Source organism: Nannobrachium achirus, assembly GCF_963921795.1.
Source record: "Nannobrachium achirus genome assembly, chromosome: 22".
NCBI lineage: Eukaryota > Metazoa > Chordata > Actinopteri > Myctophiformes > Myctophidae > Nannobrachium > Nannobrachium achirus.
This window is the reverse complement of record NC_137829.1, coordinates 53,458,659-53,482,160: the sequence shown is the minus strand read 5'-3', so window position 1 is coordinate 53,482,160 and position 23,502 is coordinate 53,458,659. Positions and strand designations below refer to the sequence as shown.

At 44.5% G+C, this 23,502-nt stretch overlaps 1 protein-coding gene across 1 annotated transcript in view; it reads right to left on the bottom strand.

Moving 5' to 3' along the window:
• asmt (acetylserotonin O-methyltransferase) overlaps window positions 1–23,502 on the bottom strand; it is a gene marked incomplete at both ends in the record, with an annotated part of 78,688 nt that overhangs the window by 25,191 nt on the left and 29,995 nt on the right. Inside the window, 2 exons of the mRNA XM_080753503.1 lie at window positions 7,904–8,044; window positions 22,078–22,196. Of these exons, the coding sequence (XP_080609629.1) occupies window positions 7,904–8,044; window positions 22,078–22,196 (260 nt within the window). The remainder of the gene's footprint in view (window positions 1–7,903; window positions 8,045–22,077; window positions 22,197–23,502) is intronic.

Sequence of the window (23,502 nt, the reverse complement as noted above, 5' to 3'; positions counted from 1 at the left end):
GGGGACTTAAGATAGAAACTTGAAGCATTTACTGCAGGAAGGTGGAAACCCCAGGTGAGCCAGACACCTCCAGTGGTTCAACAAGAACTCTTTGGCCTTAAGCCCAAATAGTTACTTCTCGGGCTTAAGCTCATTGCCCGCCTAATTCTATCACTCTTTGCTAGTTTGGGACGGCTCAGGGTAGAAGACATGGTTAAGCTGAAGGGGATTGGTATTTAAGAGAGTCAATAACCTCATTCATACCTGTCCAACTACTTCTGTGAGTGAGTGACACCCACAGCCACACCACTAGAGGGAGCCACATGGTCTGGTACAGTTTACAGTTACATTTTAGGCATCCTCTTAATCCAGAGCAGGGTAATACATCAATACAATAAGCATCAATACATTGATTGATTGATTGATTGAAGACTGTATTAGAAGTTTGCATAGGAAAAGGTACAGTTTCATGACGGTACAGTTCACTGGTACAAGGTCTACTAAAAGGAGATCCTAGAAAAGACTTATGACAGACGGATAGAACACGGATAGAACACAGTACTATGCAGTAGATATAGTCAGGAAAAAAGGGGAAAACAATTTAAAAATAATCATACCAGTAGGTAAATACAAAGAGGGGTCAGGGGAGGGTAGGGCTGGGCTATGTTTGTTTTTACCAGTTGTGAAAGGCTGCTGCCTGTAAGTGGTTGTAAGTGGTTTTTCAGGGTGATTTTAAAGGATGCTAGTGATCCACACTCCTTTTTTTAAGATTTGTTTTTGGGCTTTTCATGCCTTTATTGACAGGACAGTAGACTGACAGGAAGGGAGAGAGACGGGGAATGACATGTGGCAAAGGTCGTCCGGATCAGGAATCAAACCGGCGACGCCAGCAGGCATCATAGCCTTGATCCACACTCCTTTAAGGCCTTCGGTAAAGCGTTCCACATTTTGGTTGAACGAGTTTGACCCTTTCTTTGAGGTGACTCTGGGTTGAACGTGATCTGTGGCACTGCCTCTGGTGTTGTAATTATGGACATCAACATCAATACATTAATTGCATAGAAATATCAATCTGGAAAAAATAACATAATGTAGGTAGACCATGCACCTAATCAGTAAAAAACCTTCATATATAGCTTTCATGTGTGGTCATTGAGTGTTTCAGTAGTGCTATGGGTTTAGGTGGAGTTCTGTAACAGTAAATGAAATCATATCGGACAACCACCTTGATATTTGCTGCCTTACAGAGACATGGCTAAGTGAGCTCGATTATGTCAGTCTAAATACAGCCACCCCACCAAGTCACACCAATACACATATTCCTCGTGACACAGGACGGACAGGAGGTGGAGTTGCAGCCATCTTCAGCTCCAGTTTGGCTATTAGTCCAGGAGCCAAACCTACTTATAAGTCATTTGAAAGCCTAGTTCTTAATCTTTCACATCCAAGCTGGAAATCATCACAGCCAATATTATTTGTCACAGTGTACCGCCCACCTGGCGCTTACACTCTATTTTTATCTGAATTCACTGAATTCTTGTCAAGTCTGGTCCTCGCCTCTAATAAGATTATTTTAAATGGGGATCTAAACGTACACATTGATGTAGAAACTGATAGCCTTGGTAAGGCATTCAGTTCATTAATTGACTCTATCGGTTTCTCCCAGTGTGTAGATAAACCTACACACATTGCCAACCATACCCTTGACCTTGTTTTGGTGTATGGCATTGAAATCGAACATCTCGTGGTCTTCCCACATGATAAGGAACTCTCCGATCACTATTTGATCACCTTTGAGTTCACACTATTGGACTACCCACCATTGGACACACATGTCCTTGGTAGAAGTCTATCCGATAAAGCTATAAATAAATTCAAGGAAAAATTGCCATTAGCCATTAGTCCAATATACTTCAACCAAGTTGAAGATTTGTATACTTATAGTCCCTCTCAGACTGATCACCTTGTCGACAATGTCACAAGCTCGCTTCTTACGACACTTGATTCTGTTGCTCCTCTTAAAAAGAAGGTAATAAAGCAACAGAGGTTAGCCCCATGGTATAACAATGAAACCAGAAGCCTTAAGCGAGCCTCACGCAAACTGGAAAAAATATGGCGTTCAGCCAAACGGGACGAATCCTGTATAGCATGGCAGAATAGCCTTAAGCTATATAGAAGGGCCCTTTGTAATGCCCGAACTGCCTACTATTCAACCCTAATAGAGGAAAATAAAAATAATCCCAAGTTCCTTTTTGACACCATAGCCGGGCTGACAAAAGGCCATGACTCTGTGAAACAGCGTATCCCTCTAACTCTCAGTGGTAATGACTTCATGGGATTTTTTAATGATAAAATCAAGAAAATCAGAGATCAAATTGATGATCTCCTGCTTTTGTCTCCTACTGGTCCACATTTGGACCTTACAGCCTCGGGAGTGGCTTTGCAGCCTAGTGTGTATTTGGACGGTCTCTCCCCAATCGAGCTCTCTGAATTCACCTCGATTATCGCGTCCTCAAAGTCAACGACCTGTCTCCTCGATCCAGTCCCCACTAGATTACTTAAGGAGGTCCTGACCCAGATTGGTCCTTCCTTACTTAATATGATAAATATCTCTCTTGTGACAGGCTATGTGCCACAGTCCTTTAAGGTAGCAGTAATCAAACCTCTTCTCAAAAAGCCTACCCTCGATCCAGGTCTTTTAGCTAACTATAGACCTATATCAAATCTCCCATTCCTCTCTAAGGTCCTTGAGAAGGCAGTTGCCAAGCAGTTGTGTGACTTTTTACACAACAACAATTTATTTGAGACTTTCCAGTCTGGTTTCAGAGCACACCACAGCACTGAGACAGCACTTGTGAAAGTAACAAATGATATCCTGATCGCGCTGGATAACGGACTCCTCTCCGTGTTAGTTTTGCTGGATCTTAGTGCCGCTTTTGACACTATCGACCACCATATTTTGTTACAACGACTAGAGCACCTGGTTGGTATTAGGGGTGCCGCACTGGGATGGTTCGAGTCCTATCTGTCGGACAGATCTCAGTTTGTAAATGTTAATGATACATCCTCACTACGTGAAAAGGTCAGATACGGAGTCCCACAAGGCTCTGTGCTTGGACCAATACTATTCACCCTATATATGCTTCCTCTGGGTGAAATCATTAGAAAACATTCTATACACTTCCATTGCTATGCAGATGACACTCAATTATATCTGTCAATGAAGCCAGATGAAACAGATCAACTGGCTAATCTGAAAGCATGTCTCAAAGACATAAAGAGCTGGATGACCAGTAACTACCTACTCCTCAACTCTGACAAAACAGAAGTTATCGTCCTGGGCCCTAAGCACCTAAGGGACAAACTGGCAGATAGGAACTTTGCTCTGGATGGCATTACTGTGGCCTCTAAGGCCGCTGTGAAGAATCTGGGGGTTGTGTTTGATCAAGATATGTCTTTTCATTCTCACATCAAGCAAACCTCAAAGATTGCCTTCTTCCATCTGCGTAACATTGCTAAAGTGAGGCGCATCCTGTCTCAAAGTGATGCAGAAAAACTAGTCCATGCATTTGTTACCTCTAGGCTGGACTACTGCAACTCAGTACTATCAGGCTGCCCAAGTAAGTCTCTGAACAGCCTACAGCTAGTTCAGAATGCTGCCGCCCGTGTATTGACAGAAGCCAGAAGAAGTGATCATATCACTCCTTCTCTGGCATCTCTACACTGGCTCCCGGTTAAATACAGAATTGAATTTAAAATTCTCCTCCTCACATACAAAGCATATCACGGTCTGGCACCGCAGTACCTCGAAGAGCTCATTGAGCCTCGCAGTACTGCTAGACCAGTGCGTCCGCAATATGAAAACATGCTTGTCGTTCCTAAAAAAATACCCAAGGCCAGAACAGGAGCCAGAGCATTTAAGTATCAGGCACCTCAGTTGTGGAACCTCCTCCCCGTCTCTGTCCGCACGGCAGACACACTTTGTGTTTTTAAGAGTAGATTAAAAACCTTTCTCTATGATAAAGCCTATAATTAGGTTTGTTCGTTCGCTCGTTCGTTTGTTGCCTCGTCCGTCCGTCCGTCCGTCCGTTCGTCCGTCCGTCCGTTCGTTCGATCGATGGGCTAGATTACTGTCCGGGTGCATGTTGGGCTGTACAGTCACTCCTAATCCCAACCTACAAAGTTACTGGGTTGGGCTGAATAATGGGTCAGAGGGGAGGGGGAACCCTCCTTCCTCTCTTCCCCTTTTGGTTGTGTGGGTTTGTGTCACATCGGTGCAATTGTAACTAGCACTGTGCCTGCCACTATAAGGCCTGCCACTAATTCGAACTCCGGGGATCATCCCCGGAGTTTCTTTTCTGTCTCCCACTCCACAGTTCCAGTTCCTGGAAACTCGACAACCTAAAAACCTAAAACTCGACAACTCAGCTGCTGGGATTCCTACTAAAATTCGACTACTCAGCTGCAGACCAAGAGTGTGACTCCGGACCAGGCCTCCATGAAGCACGCCTGTGGACCTGCCTGGATCTCCCTGTGTCTATCTCTTGCTCTCTCTTTGTTCCTTACTGTCCCCCCGACTCGGTCGAGGCAGCACGGCTGTTCACCCCAGAGTCAGGATCTGCCTGACGTTTCCTCCTCCTTAAGAGGGGGTTTTTCGTTACCATTGTCGCAAATTGCTTGCTCAGGGTGGGGGCCTTAGACCTGTGAGGTATCCGCTCGGGATCTCTCGAGGGGGTACCTCACAGGTACAGGTTCTGCTCGGGTTCTCTCTCTCCTCCCCCCTACCCCCCCTACCCTTACCTCCCCTTCCCTTCCCCTCCCCCTACACACGCATTCGCATGCAGCGCCTGTGTGTGTGTGTGTGTGTGTGCGTTCGTTCGTTCGTTGCTACGTTCGTTCTTGTACATACGCATGCAGGACCTGTGTATGTGTGTGCGTGTGCCCCTTGTTTGTCTTTCCCTTGTCTCTCCCTTGTTTCTCCCTCTCTCCTCTCTCTTTCTCATGGCTCTTTAGCCTTTGTAAAGTGTCTTGAGATAACTTGTTATGATTTGACACTTTAATAAAATTGAATTGAATTGAATTGAATTGAAGAGGTGAGTCTTCAGTCCACGGCGGAAGCTAGGGAGTGAGTCCATTGTTCTATTAAAGTGCGACAGGGAGTTTATTCCACAGTTTGGGGGCCAGGAGGGCAAATTGTCTAGGAAGAGTGGATTCTTTTGTTCTGGGGTTTTTAGCGAGGGTTCTGTCAGCATCCCTGTGTGGTTGTAGGGGTTGATCAGGTTTTGGAGGTATGGAGGTGCCATACCATTGGCTGCTTGGAAGGCCAGCATCAGTGTTTTGTATTTTGTGCGGGCCACAACCAGTGGAGGGAGCGGAGAAGGGGAGACACATGTGAGAATATTGTCTGGTTCAAGACCAGTTGTACCGTGGCAGTTGGAGAGGATTAAGTGCTCATGCTGGGAGGCCAGTGAGGTACCGCCCACATTTAGAACAAACATGGGAACATTCTCAAAATGTGGAATGCCCAACACCATCCATTAAACAATGTGTAACACTGGTTTCTTTCCAAATTGTATATCTGTGTGGCTGGTTCAGATAGGGATCTCCATGTATGGGCATAAAAGGGATTGTATGTTGTGATGTCATGGGAACCACTCTATCAGAATCCCTTTTATACCCATATATGGAGATCCCTGATGTCATCAATATTAAGCCCATATCTAACAGGACTTCATATGGGAATGCCCATATATGGAAGACAGCCCATATCTGAGTGGCTGGTTCAGACAGGGATCAGACAGGGATGTATGGGCATAAAAGGATGTAACATATAAAGCACATGGATCTCCCTTTGCACACAGACGTGTTTTTCTCCGACGGAAAAAACGGACGATTCAATTATTTTTAAAGAAAACAATGATTCTCTATGACCGCTCTGAATTTGCCTTGCGGCAGGTGGCTGCGGCTGTGCGTTTTTTCACCGGTCGAACCCAGTTCAATTTGTGTGTCTTGTCGAATGCGGTAAAAACTCAACGACTCCTTTTATGACTCCTCTTCGGATCTGCAGTGTGGATTCCGCACAGCCTTGCACACCAAATCCATTGAGTTTTAATCATGCAGCAAACGGAAAGAAACGCAACGGTCCTGTGTGTGCTAAGCCCTTTACTGTCCTACGTACTGTTTACATTTATGACTAATAAAGAATTCAATCAATCAATTGGAATAAAAAAAAAGAGGCCAACTGGGTGCTCAAAGGAGATACAAAACGTCTTAAATCAATTGGATTATTTCACAACACAAGCGGTGCAGCATGCAGCAGCAGGGAGAGCACACCGTCAAAGCTCACAGCGTGTTCAGGATCCCACATGTCAGGGCTTTGAGCAATGAGCAGCACCTTCCTTCTCACTCCACTGAACCACGGCTCTTTAGTGCCAGAACTGGCCTGCTCACTGACAGTGGAGGTGATGGACACTTGCATGAATGTCCAGCTCAAAATGTGGAATTCCCTCACACCATTCCTTAAAGCATGTGTAACACTGCTTTCTTTCAAATTTGGCCTGAAAAAGCATCTATCAGGAGACCACATGTTGAGGTAAATGTAATCTTGCCATCTCTTTTGTACTGTGTGTAATAGTGTTTGTATTTTTATTCCTAAAAGTCCCCAAGACATTTTTGTGTTATCCCTTTAGCCTTAATGTTTCACCACGCGCCGTTTACATTTCTGACCAAAAAAGTGTTCAATCAATAATTAAAAACAGCGCTTTCTGGTTGTCTCTGAGGCTAGGCAACCATTCTGTTTTTATGAATCTCCATTTCTCCCGACTGCGCTTGGCACAGTGAGTGGCGTTCCCACTGAGTGGCACAGTGAGTGGCGTTCCCACTGAGTGGCACAGTGAGTGGCGTTCCCACTGAGTGGCACAGTGAGTGGCGTTCCCACTGAGCTCCATCCGAGCAAGCTGCAATTCCGATTGTATTCTAGTGACAAGCAAATGCACGGTTATATTTGTGGTTATGCGTGTGTGTCCGTTGTGCCATTATGTGCGGTGTGTGTGTGTGTGTGTGTGTGTGTGTGTGTGTGTGTGTGTGTGTGTGTGTGTGTGTGTGTGAGCATGCAAGACGGCATGTATATGACTCAATTCATCATGGCATGATATAACATGACAGCAACGATATATGATATATCGTTATATGATATTCTGTAATCTATGGTATAACATATACGGCAGCTGCAGCTCTATATAGGCTACTAAATTATGAAGCTTTTACAAGATCGATTTTGACACAGATCAACAAATGTCCCCCAAAATAGACACCTGGGTTAATGTAACCTCGCCTACCAGGCTTTCTGGGGGAAAGCCTGGTGTTCGTTCACAACAGGCCGTTTGGTTTCCGCCTAGAGCGCGGAAACCACTAGAAGAAGCGGCTTCGCTTTGAATTGGTTCCCCCCGTTTGTTTCCCCAATCCCTATTAACTCTATTACTGCCAGATGTTTTATTTATTTATTGGGTCTGGTGCCACCAAAAAGCGGCTTACCTTTGCGATGTTATAGTAGATAGATAGACATTTTTTTTTAATTTTTATTGCGCAACATGCACTTTGGCGAACCTGGCAGCAGAGGGCGGCGTCATGCAAGAATTAATGTGAATTTGGCCGTTCTGAGTTGCCATCCATTGAGACCAGTCACTCGCCACAAAGCCACAGGGCCAGAGAAATCAACAAGGAAGTGAATTGGTCTCTGTTGATGTTAACGCATAAATTCATGGAATTTTCATGGAAAATCCTCCATACCTTCATAGAAGCCTACTATCCTCCATACCTTCATAGAAGCCTACTATCCTCCATACCTTCATAGAAGCCTACTATCCTCCATACCTTCATAGAAGCCTACTATCCTCTGTACCTTCATAGAAGCCTACTATCCTACCTTCATAGAAGCCTATCCTCCGCTCTCCCTCGGTGACAAAGTGTTCCCTGGCGGTGTGCACCACCTTGGGCAGGTCAAAGATCGTCACAGTGCATCCTGGGTATGCCGACGTGCACTGCTTTGCCAATGCACCGCTGCAGCCTGCAGAGAGAGAGAGAGAGAGAGAGAGAGAGAGAGAGAGAGAGAGAGAGAGAGCCTGGTTAATAAACCAGACTGCACAACACCACCCCCTGGAGGAAGTGGTGGTGTTGTGTAGTCTGACCCTTCACATTAAATAAGCTTTTTCCACCAGCCCTCAGAAAGGGCTAGCCAATCAGGGCTGTAGCCTTGGGGCACGTGGTGGGTGGTGGCCTGGTTCAGAACCATTCAGCCAATCAGGCGAGTCTGTGTGTATTCAAACACATTCCCCCCTCCACTCTATTACAGACATCAAACCATTCAGCCAATCAGGCGAGTCTGTGTGTATTCAAACACATTCCCCCCTCCACTCTATTACAGACATCAAACAGATCGTAGTCTTTGATGCTTTCATTGAACGAGCTATTGACACTTGCATGGCTCAACAATTACCGCAGCTCACAACCCCTTTGAAGTTCAGAGGGAGCAATTAATTATTAATTTTTAAACCACCCCTTGGTCCAGACTAATATCCGACACGCAGTGAGGAATTAGTATGAGCAACGCCAGGCTAAGAGAGAGAGACACGGTCATGAGAGACAGAAAAGGTTGGAAATACAAATCCAAAGAGAACACTAGAATGCAAAATTTGTATACAACTAGTATACAAAAGTGTGTCTTCCCCAAGAACTAGTGAGAGAGAGAGAGAGAGAGAGAGAGAGAGAGAGAGAGAGAGAGAGAGAGAGAAATAAAATACTCAGGGCACTTTTCAGAAACCAAACAACAATAAGATTTGTGAGGTATACTCTCTCTCTCTCTCTCTCTCTCTCTCTCTCTCTCTCTCTCTCTCTCTCTCTCTCTCTCTCTCTCTCTCCTATGGCAGAACGTTCAACAGGTTAGCCCAGGCTTTTCTATTTCAGCCGAACGTGAATGAGAATAAAAGCCTTAGCCTGGCATACTGCAGCCAGACAACATCACACTGTGTGGATACATACTGCAGCCAGACAACATCACACTGTGTGGATACATACTGCAGCCAGACAACATCACTGTGTGGATACAGTCTGAAGCTCAGCCATTCAAAACATTATTCCGGGGGGCGGGGTTACAAAAAAAACATTTAAATGGACTCTATTGGTTAGACCTACAACCAATCAGAGTAGCCCAAGAAACCCAAGAAACAAAGACCGAAACCGAGACTACAACAGCAGTGACGACACAACAAGGGTGTGGGGAGGAATAAACTGGCACCACCACTAAATTGGGGAGGGGAGAAAAAGTCCAATAATGCTGACATGGTCCAGACTGATGTATGGGTCTGGCTCCAGACAGAACAGAGATATGGTCCAGACTGATGTATGGGTCTGGCTCCAGACAGAACAGAGATATGGTCCAGACTGATGTATGGGTCTGGCTCCAGACTGAACAGAGATATGGTCCAGACTGATGTATGGGTCTGGCTCCAGACAGAACAGAGATATGGTCCAGACTGATGTATGGGTCTGGCTCCAGACAGAACAGAGATATGGTCCAGACTGATGTATGGGTCTGGCTCCAGACAGAACAGAGATATGGTCCAGACTGATGTATGGGTCTGGCTCCAGACAGAACAGAGATATGGTCCAGACTGATGTATGGGTCTGGCTCCAGACAGAACAGAGTCGTACCGAGGCTCTGACACACCAGCTTTACTCCGTTTGTTAATGGACAAATCTATCGCTGGGCCCATTAAACGTTTGTAGCTCTCTCTGTCTCTCTGTCTCTCTGTCTCTGTCTCTCTGTCTCTGTCTCTCTGTCTCTCTGTCTCTCTGTCACTCTATGACTCGTCCTGAATACACAAGTGCATTCCAGAGTTTGTCAAGCAGACACACATCCAGACAGACTGGCTCAGAGAAAGTTCCTGACAGACAGACAGACAGACAGACAGACAGACAGACAGACAGACAGACAGACAGACAGACAGACAGACAGACAGACAGACAGTTGATTGACATACAGACAGGCTGTATGACAAACAGTCAGAGAGTAGGGTAGACACAGGCCTTCATGATGACTGGTAACACACTATGGTTTTCAGTGTTAATAGAATGAATGAATGTTTCATGGATCCATTTTCTCAATCTCAGTTAAATGTTGACATTGAAGATTTTACAGTGTAGGTTTTACAGTGAGAAGCCCCAAGGTTGACAGAAATTGGGGCGAAGAAAAAAAAGATGCACTGTGATTTGGCGAATAAAAGAAGCGCTGTATGTGATTGGCCGAATAAAAGTGACTGACGGACAGAGACTCAAGAAGAGTAGAAAGACAGAAGACTAAAAGTAGGGTTTTTTATTTTTTTTGGAGCGTCAAGCAGATGCTCAGGTGAGAAACAGAGTGGGCACTGCAGGGATAGATAGATATAGATAGATACCTTTATTATCCCAAGGGGGAAATTCAGTTGTCCAGTAGTAGCACAGCAGTATACAGTTATTTACAAAGTTACAGAGACGTAAGAAAAAAATAGATAAGAGGGAAAGAAACAAGAGAACAAAAAAAAGAGCAGTACAGTACCAATAAAGAGAAGGTGCATCAATAGAGGGGGCGAATAATATATAAGTATATATACATAAAGTGTCTTGCAAAAAAGACCATAGCAGTCAATGCTAGTTAGTGCAAACAAGTATCTCACTGTCATTAAACAAAGCAAAAATACTCAGAAACTACCAACACAAACTAATAGTGCAAAGTAAAAAAAAAAATCAGTGCGAAAAAAGAAGAAACTAGGAAGCGTGTCACCGCAAGACGCACATGAGCACTCTTCCTGGACGGTCCTTTTGGGTCAAAGTCAATACAGCAATAGTTCCTTAGAGGTCAATGTCAATACAGCAAAGGTTCCGTCAGTCTAAGTTAGGAAGGGAGACCTTTTCAAGCGTCCGTTATGTGTCTCGTTGTACAGCTTAAGGGCAGCCGGTACAAAAGATTTTCCTAATCTCTCACATCTCCGTCCTGGGTAGGTAAAGCGGTCGTTTCCTCTCTTACTCCAGTAACTGGTGATCTCTAGATGGAGGGGGTGGGAGGAGTTCTCCAAGATGGAATCCAGCTTCCTCGCTGTGCGCACACTGGTTACTTCCTCCACCCCCTGCAGAGAGGACCCGACGACAGAGCCTGCTTTCTTCACCAGTCTGTTTAGGTTAAACGTGTCACCTGCTCTGTTGTTGCCACCCCAACATGTTATACCAAAAAAGAGGACACTTGCCATGACAGACTGATAGAACATCTGTAGCATCCTATTGCACACCCCAAACGATCTCAGTCTTCTCAGGAGGAACAGCCTGCTTTTCCCCTTGCTGTGAATCGCCTGTGCATTGTCCGACCAGTCCAGTGAACTATTCAGGTGTACTCCGAGGAATTTGTAGTTATCCACAAGCTCAACCACCTCACCGTTAATGGTGCTTGGCACCGGGGGGACTCTCTTGGAGGTGCGGAAGTCCACCACCATCTCCTTGGTCTTGCTTGCGTTGAGCCTGAGATGGTTAGCCTCGCTCCATTGCACAAAGTCCCTAACCACACCATCGTGCTCAGCCGTGTTGTCACCCGAGATCTTGCTGACCACCACGGTATCATCTGAGAACTTCTGCAGATGACAGGTCTTGGAATTGAAGAGGAAGTCCGATGTATAGAGAGTGAACAGGAAGGGTGAGAGCACAGTTCCTTGCGGGGCCCCCGTGTTGCTCACCAGCACATCAGACTGACAGCTCTGCAGTCTCACAGACTGTGGCTTTCTGAAAGGTAGTCTGTGATCCATGCCACAAAGCCCTTGTCCACTCCCATCAGCGTAAGCTTCTCCGCAAGCAGAGACGGTTGGATAGTGTTGAAAGCACTGGAGAAGTCAAAAAACATAATTCTGACTGTGCTGCCCAGATCTTCCAGATGGGTGAGAGCCTTATGGAGCATGAAGGTGATGGCGTCGTCAACCCCAATATCAGCCTGGTAGGCAAACTGAAGGGGGTCCAGGTGATCACTGACCGCCGGTCTCAGGAGGTTCAGAACCAGCCGTTCAAAGACCTTCATGACCTGTGATGTCAGGGCGACTGGTCTGTAATCATTGAGGACCGAGGGGCGGGTCTTCTTAGGCACCGGGACAATGCAGGAGGTCTTCCACAGCTGTGGTACCTTCCCCGTCTTCAGGGAGAGGTTGAAAAGATGCGTAAGGGGGACAGCGAGCTGCTCCGCGCAAGCCTTAAGCACCTTAGAGCTGATGTTGTCAGGTCCCGCCGCTTTCCTGGTGTTGACTTTTCCGAGTTGACGCCTCACTTGCTCGTTGGTGAGAATCAGGGTGGGTGGGGGGGGGGGGGGAGGGGGAGATGGTGCAGGGGAAGAAAGAGGGCGGCAACCGAGGTCACCGTTTGGCCCAGCCGCTGTTTGTTGAACATGAACAGGAGCTCCGTCAAACCGATTGAAAAAACGGTTCATCTCGTTTGCCAGCTCCTCCGTGCCTGGCACAGTAGAGTTGGCAGAGCCATACCCTGTGATCTTCCTGAAACCACCCCACACTTGTCTCGTATTGTTCTCCCTCAGAGAGTTCTCCAGCTTAGCTTTGTAGCTCCCTTTTGCCTGAGCCTTGACTGTTTTAAGCTCCTCCACCACCACCCTCAAGCCCTCCCAGTCCCCTGCATGAAACAGATCTCTTTTCCTCTTAAGGAGGTGAATGATTTCTTTTGTCATCCACGGCTTGTTGTTAGAGAAGCAGCGAACCTTCTTGGTAGGAACACACACCTTCTCGCAGAATAGGATATAGTCAGTGATAACCTGACATAGGCTATCTACATCATCCCCATGTTCACTGAAAAAAGATTCCCAGTCTGTCATTTCAAAATCAAATCTGAGTCTCTCCTCCACCTCCCCAGCCCAACACTGAACCTCCCTGATGAATGGAAGCACTCTCTTCACAACAGGAAGGTACGAGGGATCCAGTTTCACCATGAAGTGATCAGAGCCACACACAGGGGGTAGGGAGACGCAACTGTATGCGTTTCTAACATTAGCATACAGGAGATCAAGAGTGTTCTCACCTCTTGTTTTGCAAGTGACAAACTGGGAGAAATCAGACAGGCCCCTAGCAACATTCACCTGGTTAAAGTCCCCGTTCAGCAGAATAAGGGAGCTAGGGTAGTGCGTTTGAAAACTGGCCACAGTTGAAAAAATAGTGTCCCGAGCTACCGCTGCATTGCCACAAGGTGGACAGTACACGGTCAGCAGGACAACGCACGAGAATTCCCGTGGTAGATAAATTGGTCTCAAAACGACCCCCAGTAGTTCGATGTCTGGGTTACAAATCACTTTTTTCACTGTGGCGTGTTCTTCCCTGCACCAAGACTTGCTAAAATAAACAAGTAAACCTCCTGCTCTTTTCATTTTGCCATTATTTTTCACTATCTCTCGATCTGCTCTTATCATACAAAAACCATCTACAGAGATAGAATTATCTGGACATGAACTGTTCAGCCATGATTCTGTAAGACAGATAATGTTGGCATCTTTGTATTCACTCTGAGATAACATGAGAGTTACTAGTTCGTCCGCTTTATCACTATCCTGAACTGATCTAACATTCCCTAAGACAACGGAAGGGAGACAGTGCTGTGCAGAAGAGGGGGGGAGGGGAGGGGAGCTAGAGGGGTTTTTGATCCTCCACAGGGCTCGCTTTTTGCCTTTGTGAGTTCCACTGCTCTTCCTCCTAGTAGTCTTCCTCCTACCTCCAGTCCTCAGGTAGGGAATAATGTCAATACTGGGCAAAGAGTATTGATCCTTGAGTGAGAGTAATTTCTCTCGACTGTACTGTAAGCGAGCGTCAGCGTCTCCTCCGTGTGCTGGCTGTAGTTGTCCGTATCCATGCGCCGTCTGTGTCCCGTGCGTCACGCCGGTCCTATCCGTCCACAACGCCTCCGTCCACAACGCCTCGCTCCGCGGTTCCTTGTCTCCCGTGACAATGATCAAGTCCATGGTTCACCCGTGAACCGCAAGCGTGCACCGTGTGCCTCGTAACAGTCCAGTTCCACGTTTTTTTAAAAGAAAAAAAGAAAAAACACACTGCTACATCCGCGCAAGTCCGCGCGTAAAAGTAGTCCCAGCGGTGATTGTGTCCTAACCTCCCGGGCTGTTCCAGCCCAGATCGGCCGTCACGGATCGAATCCAACGACCCACACGGGATCCAACGACCCACACCGGTCGATTTACGGCACCGAGAGCCGTGTACGGCCCGTCTCACTCCTTTATAGGATAAAAAAACACGGCACCGTTCGGGGCCTCCGTTCGGGTACAACGCGCGCTAAACAGGCTGGGCCTGGAGATCCATTGTTCACAGTCGCTGACCAGCCGGTCAGAACAATGAAAGAAATAGAACACGGATAAAAACACTTAAACACAAAAATAAATAAAAAACAAAGACCACCCCGACAATGCCAGGTCTGGTCCGTGTGAAGAAGGGTCACACAGAGGAAAGAAACACGTAAAGGGAAGAAAAAAAGAAAAAGGAAAGAAAGAAACTGAAGAGCTACTCTGGACACGTCCGCCCTCGAGGAGCGACGCACGCACGTGGGGCTGTGCCCTTCACTCTTCCCGCTGTCACGCACGCACGCACGCAGGCACACGCACGCACGCACGCACGCACACACGCACACATACACGTACACACACACACACACACACACACACACACACACACGCAAGACACAGTGGCACTTTTTTTCTCACTCCCTTCTGTCCACTTTGTCCTGCAAGCATGCATGCAGCTTGCTGTCAAAGGGCATTAAGCACTGCACGCACGCACGCACGCACGCACAACGCACGCACGCGCATTCAGTGTGTGTGTGTGTGTGTGTGTGTTTAAGTATGCGGTCATGGGTCCACCTGTGATCATGCTAAACTTGGGGGGGAGGGAGGGAGAGAGAGAGAGAGAGAGAGAGAGAGAGAGAGAGAGAGAGAGAGAGAGAGAGGGAGGGGGGAGGGGGGGAGGGAGAGAGAGAGAGAGAGAGAGAGAGAGAGAGAGTCCTTGTTCTAGCTGGCGGCTGCACAGCTCCCCCTTGTGGTCAAATCGTGTCACTGCAGACGTGTTGGCTGTGATTTGATATGCATTAGTCCACAGAAACAAATGGAGGTGAGGGTCCATTTGGTTACCTTTGCACATTCTCAGAGTGATTAGTCTCGCGTAGCCAGACAACTATTCCACAATCTCCCAATGCTATTTAGAGTCTGGAACGGCAGCTCCCGAACGGCGAGTATCGGAAGTAGCCACTGCTGCACTGAACTGTAGTCCCACTGGAAACATAACAGAAACACAATAGCTCAGACAAAGTCATTCGAGCGGCCTATTCTTGTTATGGGTGTATAGTTTAAGAAAACGTTTGAAAACATCATGGAGGTGACACCAATAACACCAGAGAAAGACGAAATAACGCCCCCAGAAATATTGAAAGGAGACATAACGCTTCCAGCAGGACATGTTATTGCTACTGCACCAAGGGAGCGGTTGCGTCACGTCCGCTTTATCTCACACTCATCGTTTCTATTTCCGTTTGCCAGACTGTATGCCGGGAGCATTTGCCCAAATCGCAGAGGCAACAGTCTGGCCTTGCGAGACTACAGAGTTATAAACCTGTAGTGTAAATACACCTTATATTAGAGGGATAGTTCTATCGTTTACTCATCCCATGTATAGAGACCTTTTGCTTAATTTGTGAAGATGCTTTGTGTCTCCATAGGGAACCACTGCCTGTCATCAAATTATTGACTTAGGAATGCGACAAAAACTAACAATATCCTCGAATTGAAGTCCCCATGGGGTGAGTAATCCATAGAAAAAAAGAGATCATTTGGGGTGGTGAACTATTCCTTTAAGGACCCCCTGGGGGGTCCCGGGACCAGCAGTTCAAGAAGTCCCACCCCGGTGGATGTGGTGGAGTAGTGCAGAATCTCTGAAGAAACCCCAAGGCAGCCGACCAAAATGCCATGCAGTTTGAAATGTTGACCAGACGGGTCTCACCCAGGAAGGCAGCCTTCAAAGTCATTTTTGATAGAATAGTCTGTTTTCCACAAAAGAGCCTATGAAGTGTGTGAGTCCACCTCGTGAATCCCCTGATATGTTATGCGTGAATAACAAGGTAGGTTAGACTTCTAAAGACTTGCACCTCACCTGCCCTTCTCACAGACTGCTGTGCGTCTCCACCTCCTAGGAAAACGGCTATAGATACAACATTAAACAAAGGTTGACAAGGTGGATTTCAAGTGGATTAAGAGTAACTGTTTGAAACGGACTTCAAGCGTCGTTGGCATTTTCATTATCCAGACAGATAACCGGGGATGGACGGGGAGCAGGGGGATGCCGTGCAGGCTGCAAAACGGTCCGGCCGGCTGGGAATCAGGAGAAGCAGGAAGGATTATTATAGCAAACTATTAGATAACAGTAAAAACAATATTAAAGGAATATGGAATATATTAAATAGCATCATTAGAAATAACTCTGGAAGTATAAATTATCCTCAATATTTCATTGAAAACGATATTAAAAATTACAATATGGAGGATGTTGTCAATAGTTTTAATGAATTCTTTGTAAATGTGGGACCAAACTTGGCTGACAAAATCTCTGATCCTATGACATCTGAAGAACAAAATGATATAATCATAGAAAGGAATCCCTGTTCAATGTTTTTAACACCTGTGGAGGAAAGGGAAATCATTGAAATAGTGGATAAGTGTGACGGGAAAATGTCCAAAGATTGTAATGATGTTGATATGAAATTAGTTAAAAACATAATTGGATGTATTTCTAAACCACTAACTTACATCTGTAATCTATCATTTCAAACTGGTAAATTCCCAAGCAACATGAAAACAGCTAAAGTCATACCATTATTTAAGTCTGGAGACAAACACAACTTCACAAACTATAGACCTGTTTCTTTACTTCCTCAATTTTCCAAAATTTTAGAAAAACTATTTAACAACAGACTAGATCAATTAATTGAAAAACACAGTCTTCTCAGCAACAGTCAATACGGATTTAGAGCTAATCGGTCAACAGCAATGGCATTGGTGGAATCTGTCGAGGAAATCACTAACGCCATTGATAAATATAAATATGTTGCTGGGATATTTATAGATCTCCAAAAAGCATTTGATACTATAAATCATGAAATATTAATTAAAAAATTGGAAAAATATGGTATCAGGGGAATAGTGCTAAAATGGGTAAGAAGTTATTTGAGCGACAAGAAACAGTTTGTGAGGTTGGGTGAGTCTGTGTCATCATGCTTGAACATTGCTTGTGGAGTCCCCCAGGGGTCAGCGTTGGGTCCGAAATTGTTCATTATATATATAAATGATATGTGTGATGTATCTAAAATATTGAAAATGGTATTATTTGCAGATGACACAAATATTTTTTGTTCTGGAACTAATTTACATGAGTTAATGAACGAGGTCACATCTGAATTATACAAGTTAAAAAGGTGGTTTGATAAAAATAAACTGTCGTTAAATTTGTCTAAAACCAAATTTATGATATTTAGTAATTTTAATATAGATACTCAAGTAAATATACAGGTAGATGGTGTTGATATTGAGAGGGTTTTTGAAAATAAATTTCTTGGGGTGATAATTGATGATAAACTGAACTGGAAATCTCATATTAAATATACACAAACTAAACTATCAAGAAGTATTTCAGTACTGAGCAAAGCTAAGCATGTCCTCGACTATAAATCACTCCGCATGCTATACTGTTCCCTGGTTTTACCCTATCTAAATTACTGTTCAGAGGTTTGGGGAAACACATATAAAACTTCACTAACTGGAGTAACTATATTGCAAAAATGAGCTATAAGGATAACAAATAATGCGGGATATCGAGATCACACTAATATACTATTTTTAAATTCAAATCTTTTAAAATTCATGGATATAATAGAATATAAAACTGCTATTACAATGTATAAAGCAAGAAGCTATGGAACAGTATGAAGGAGGAGCTCAAGCAATGTTCAAGTCTGATACAGTTCAAAAAAAGGTATAAAAAAAGTATTATAATGAGGTATAGAGGTGAAGAGTCATATTAACAAATAAAAGGTACATTATCAGTTTTTTGGAAATTCTTTTGTTTTTCAAAAGTATATAAAAGTTCAGGAGTTTATAGAAATTCATACCATTTTGGTATATGAGATACAGAAATTAAAGGATGACGCTAAAGTAAGATGGGGTAGGATTAAATAAGTTTTATACTTCTTCCTACTCCTTTTTGAACATGGAGAATTAGTTTTTCTTTTTCCATTGCCAGTGAGGCTTGTTTGACTTGTTTTGTATATTATTTTTTGTTATTTAACTACATTATATATTTTATTTTTTTAACAATGTCTAATTTTTTTAACATGTTCAAAATAAAGACTTTCATTCATTCATTCATTCATTCAAACCGAGGACCTGCTGTCCAATCAACCGATTGGCTATCGGGTGATTAGGTCAGAGTATGGCTAGCAAATAAAAAAATAGCAGATCTACAAGCTCGGTGCCGCTGCGAGCTTGTAGATCAGCTTGTAGATCAGCTATCTGCTATTTTTCAATAGCTAAAGTATAAAATAATTAAGGCCTTCCACCTTGGGCCCTAGTAACTCAGCCCCCCCCCCCCCCCCCTGCTTGTTTGCACAGGGGATTGATTGATTGAATTCAATCTGAACGTCCTCTCATCCCTTGAATGTTTTTGACTTCCCCAAACTTTGTCTCAGAATACTTTATGAGAAGACACCGTTCCTCTTGTGTCTCTAAGGACTCAAAGACATGGAAGACACTCTGCCTGCCCAACGTCTAATCCAATAGGGTGCAGACATCCATTCAGAAACACCCCCATTTAGAAACATCCCCATTCAGAAATACCCCCACTGAGGTTAGGGTTAGGGTTAAGGTTAGGTAGGTTTAGGTGACACCTCCATTTAGAATAATGAAAGTCAATCTTCTGAATGGCAATGTTTCTGAATGGAGATGTGTATTCCCAACCTGATAACAAAAGAAAACAATTAATAAATGTTGTAGTGTTCGAAACAATTAATAAATGTTGTAGTGTTCATTTTTATTTTTATTTCATAAAAGAAAATAAATGTTTTTTTTTCTTTCTTAAGGTCTTTGCACACTGTTGCACTTTTCGGGCCGAATATCGGAGTGAATTTCGGAGTGTGTGAATAAAAAAATCAACCTCACGTTATGTCAATCACACACTGCCGCCCGTTTCGTATTTATTTTCGGACCAGGGTTGGTTTTTTCCGATTTTCGCAGCTGTTGCACTGAGTCCCTTGCTCTCTCTGTCTTTCCTCTCTCTCTCCCTGGCCTACGGCTTTCGGATTTCCAAAACGCAACGAAAACACGCAGTGCAGTGTGCAACCACCTTTAAACCAATTAAGACCTGAAGCCGATTCTACGAATGCTTTCTAAATGGGTAGTTCTCAAACCTTGTGCCAGGGACCCCCAGAAGAAAAGATTTGTGTTAAAAAAGATAATTATGCTGTATATTCAAACATTTTCAAAAACTTTAAAGATCTTTTCTAAAATGTTTAAAAATAGCAGATGTACAAGCTCGTAGCGCGGCACAAATCTAAAATGACAGATGCTTTTAATTTAGGCCAGGAATTATTTAATGCATTAACTATTGAAAAATAGCAGATATACAAGCTCACAGTGCAGCACCGAGTGCCGCGTTGCAAGCTTGTGGATCTGATATTTTTGAAAAATCGTTATTTTGAATATATCGAAGTCTGAAATCTTTGAATATATCTTTTTAAAAGCAAACATTTGTAACTCAAATGTTTGCTTCTGGGGGGTCCCTGGAGCAACATATTTTGAGATGGGGGTCCACGGACAAATACATGTAATTTTCGGGGTCCCTGACATGAAACATGTTCAGAACCACTGATTTAGAAGACAGATTTAGAAGACATTTATAGAATAGGGTAAAAATATTCAACTTTCACGATTTTTCAGAAATAGCAGATCTACAAGCTCGCAGCACAGCACTCGGTGCTGCGCGGCGAGCTTGTATATCTGCTATTGTTTTAATAGTTAGGCATAAAATAATGTTTAAAGTGGTTCAAATCTACAGTGACTCAGATGTGCGATAATAAAGTATAATAATAATTATTATTATTATTATCGTCGTTGTCGGGTGGAAACCTCGTATCTCCAAGTTTCAAGTTTGTACGTTCTTTTGCAAAGTAAAGCCCTGCTTTGTCATGCGAGGCGCGGTGCGAGGCGCTGTGTGCTTGTAGATCTGCTGTTTTCACTAGTTTAAATCATTTTTAAAATGATAAATGCAAAACTAACGGTTTTGGACATACAAGGTTTTCATCAGACAACAACGATATGCTGCTTCCTCTGATCCTAGAACACATCATTTAGGCTGGATTTACACTGCAGTCAAATCCAGCCCAAATCCCATTTGGTTCTCAAATCTGATCTTTTTATTTGGCCCAACTTTTCACACTGCATTTGCAAGTGACACAGATCTGATCTGTGCGTTCAGACTGATTTTAACAACGTCAACCCAAAGCTGCCCTGTAACGTCATGACGCCTACGTCGTTACCACGGTAACCATGGTAACGACGTAGGCGTCATGACGTTACATCACTACGTCGACGCTAGTTGATTACGTTCAGGAAATGCGACTGTGCGACATAATAGACCATAGACAGTAAACACACATTACAATATTGTTTTTCTCTCTTCTTTTCTTTACTCTTCTGTTTCGCTCTTCTCTCTGGTTTTATCTATTTAGCTCACATGTTTTCTTTCTTGTTTTTATCATGTGCTCAGCGCGCAGTAATATGCGCTGTAATCAAATGGGATGGTGTTTTTTACTGGTGTTTCAGTCCGAGTGTGGGGAAAGGGTGCGTTCGGAAATGCGCACCGGACTGCGCGGGCGTTTATCGTGGGCTTGCCCAGGCCTTACGGCCTGGGCATAAATATAACGATTGCATTCACCACGGCTTCGTAACTCGCGCGGCGCTCCGCCGGCCGCGCGGCCCTGGCCCGCTCTTCGCGGCCACTCGCGCCTGCGGCGCTCGGGGGCGAAGAGCAGGACCAAGGTCCGCTGGCCTTCGCGCCGCTTGCAATGTCGTGGACAATAAAACGAGCGCACCCTTTCATACACTCTGACTGAATCACCAGTAAAAAACACTCTCTCGTAATCAAATAGTAAATACTCACGCACTGTAATTACGTCATTACAGCGGAGCTCCGCTCGCTCGGGTCGCGCAGCAAGTGGCGCTTGGTCATTTTGATGTGACTTGCGTATAACTCTATGGGGTGGATGTGGTTGCTGCTTTCAGACTGAGACAGATGTCCTCAGATCCGATATGGATCGGATTTGAAACCACCTCTGGATGTGGTTTTTCAAAATCGGATTTCATGTGACCTGCATGTGACCTGTCTGCATTTAGACTATTTAAAAACAAATCTGATTCCACTTTTGTTGTGACTCAGATCTGATTCAGGCTAGATTTCAGTGGCAGTGTAAAGCCGGCCTAAAACAGGCCCACCCATCTGATTCTGGAACACATCATTACCCATCAGCCCACTTTCAGTTGACTCGGGACTTCAGTTGGGTGTTGGTGAGATGTCTGTGCTTAAGGAGGGGGGGGGGCACATAGCGTATAATCTGTGCTGTGTGTGTGTGTGTGTGTGTGTGTGTGTGTGTGTGTGTGTGTGTGTGTGTGTGTGTGTGTGTGTGTGTGTGTGTGTGTGTGTGAGTGAGTGAGTGAGTGAGAGAGAGAGAGAGAGAGAGAGAGCATATAACCCCAACAACTCTAAATGTTAATGATTTTGATCCCACAACCTTATGCAAATGAGAAATTATATATATGCCTTTCTCCTTCATGCAAACACGCGCACGCACGCACGCACGCACGCACGCACGCACGCACGCACGCACGCACGCACGCACACACACACACACACACACACACACACACACACACACACACACACACACACACACACACACACACACACACACACACACACACACACACACACTTACCCCCAAGGTCGTAGATGACCCTGAAAGGTGAGAGGTCAAAGGCGGTGACCACGTCCCTGCCGCAGATGTTCCAAATGGAGTTCATCAACTGCATGAACTTCAGCATCTCCTCATCAGACCTGCACACACACACACACACACACACACACGCACGCACGCACGCACGCACGCACGCACGCACGCACGCGCGCAAACAACCACACGCACGCACGCACGCACGCACGCACATACAAACACATAAAATATTGAGCCAAGTACTGTACACAACTTCCTCTCCACTTTTTAATTCTATAGAGACATTCCGAGTGCATCTCTCCACTCCGACATGTCTCCATTCCGACACTAACCCTAACCCTAAACTTAACCCCTATGGGAGTGTCGCCACTCCGACAATAAGAAGTCAGACCACACTTTGAGAACCGCTGACTTAACCCATTCAGGCCTGACCTAAGTTTTCTGAAAAACGTCAAATACTATTCAAAAATTACAAAAACAAATATGTTGCTACATACATGTACTGTACATACTGTACATGTACTGTACAACACTAAGATATGTTCCCGGCCTGAATGTTGATCCATCTTGCATATTATGCTATCATTAGTTTACAAATGTAGTTTGCTTGTCCACAGTAAGTATGATATTTAGATATAGTATTATTGAGATGGATGCTAGCTTTGATGTTGGTTGACGAGTGCAGGCCATTTACGCTGATCTTGCACTGTAAGTTGTTCTGGAGTCTGCATGGCTAAAATAGCAAACAGGAAATTGCCTTTATTTCTGTCCTCATCTCCTCCAATTCTGACTGCAGCTAACTGTCCATTATTTGCTTAGAGATTACTTTTTCAGTTTTACTGTTCATTTGTCAACAAAGTCAACGAAAAAACAAGTTGATTTTTTTAAGAATCAACTAAATTGATTATTTTGATAAGCCCTATAACCTTTATTTTAAACGTATAGGCCTACAGTCATGAAACTGTGCCTTTTCCTATGCAAACTCCTAATAAAGTCTTCAATCAATCAATCAATCAGTCATGCGAAAACAGAAAATAGCCGATCTACAAGCTCACAACGTGTTACGATGTGAGACTTTGTGAGCTTGTAGTTGTAGATATTTTTTCTATTCGTACGAGCATATACGGTGTACGTGCCTGCAGCTCCAGATAATGATAATAAACATGGTTACTTTAGATTCAACTGTGTCTGCTGTGCAGTGACCTCTGCAGGATGGCAGAGCAAAGACACGTGGGCAGACTCTTCTATTTCACACAGTGCCAGGTTGTTTCCAAGCGTTTCAGAGTAGGAGGAATAAACACTTGCCGCAATATGGAAGAAGTAAACAATAGTCTGAGTCATCGATGCTATCCATGAATTCTCCTGCAAAAGAGACTTGATCCTCCACAGAGCTCAGCTTACTGTGGGTGA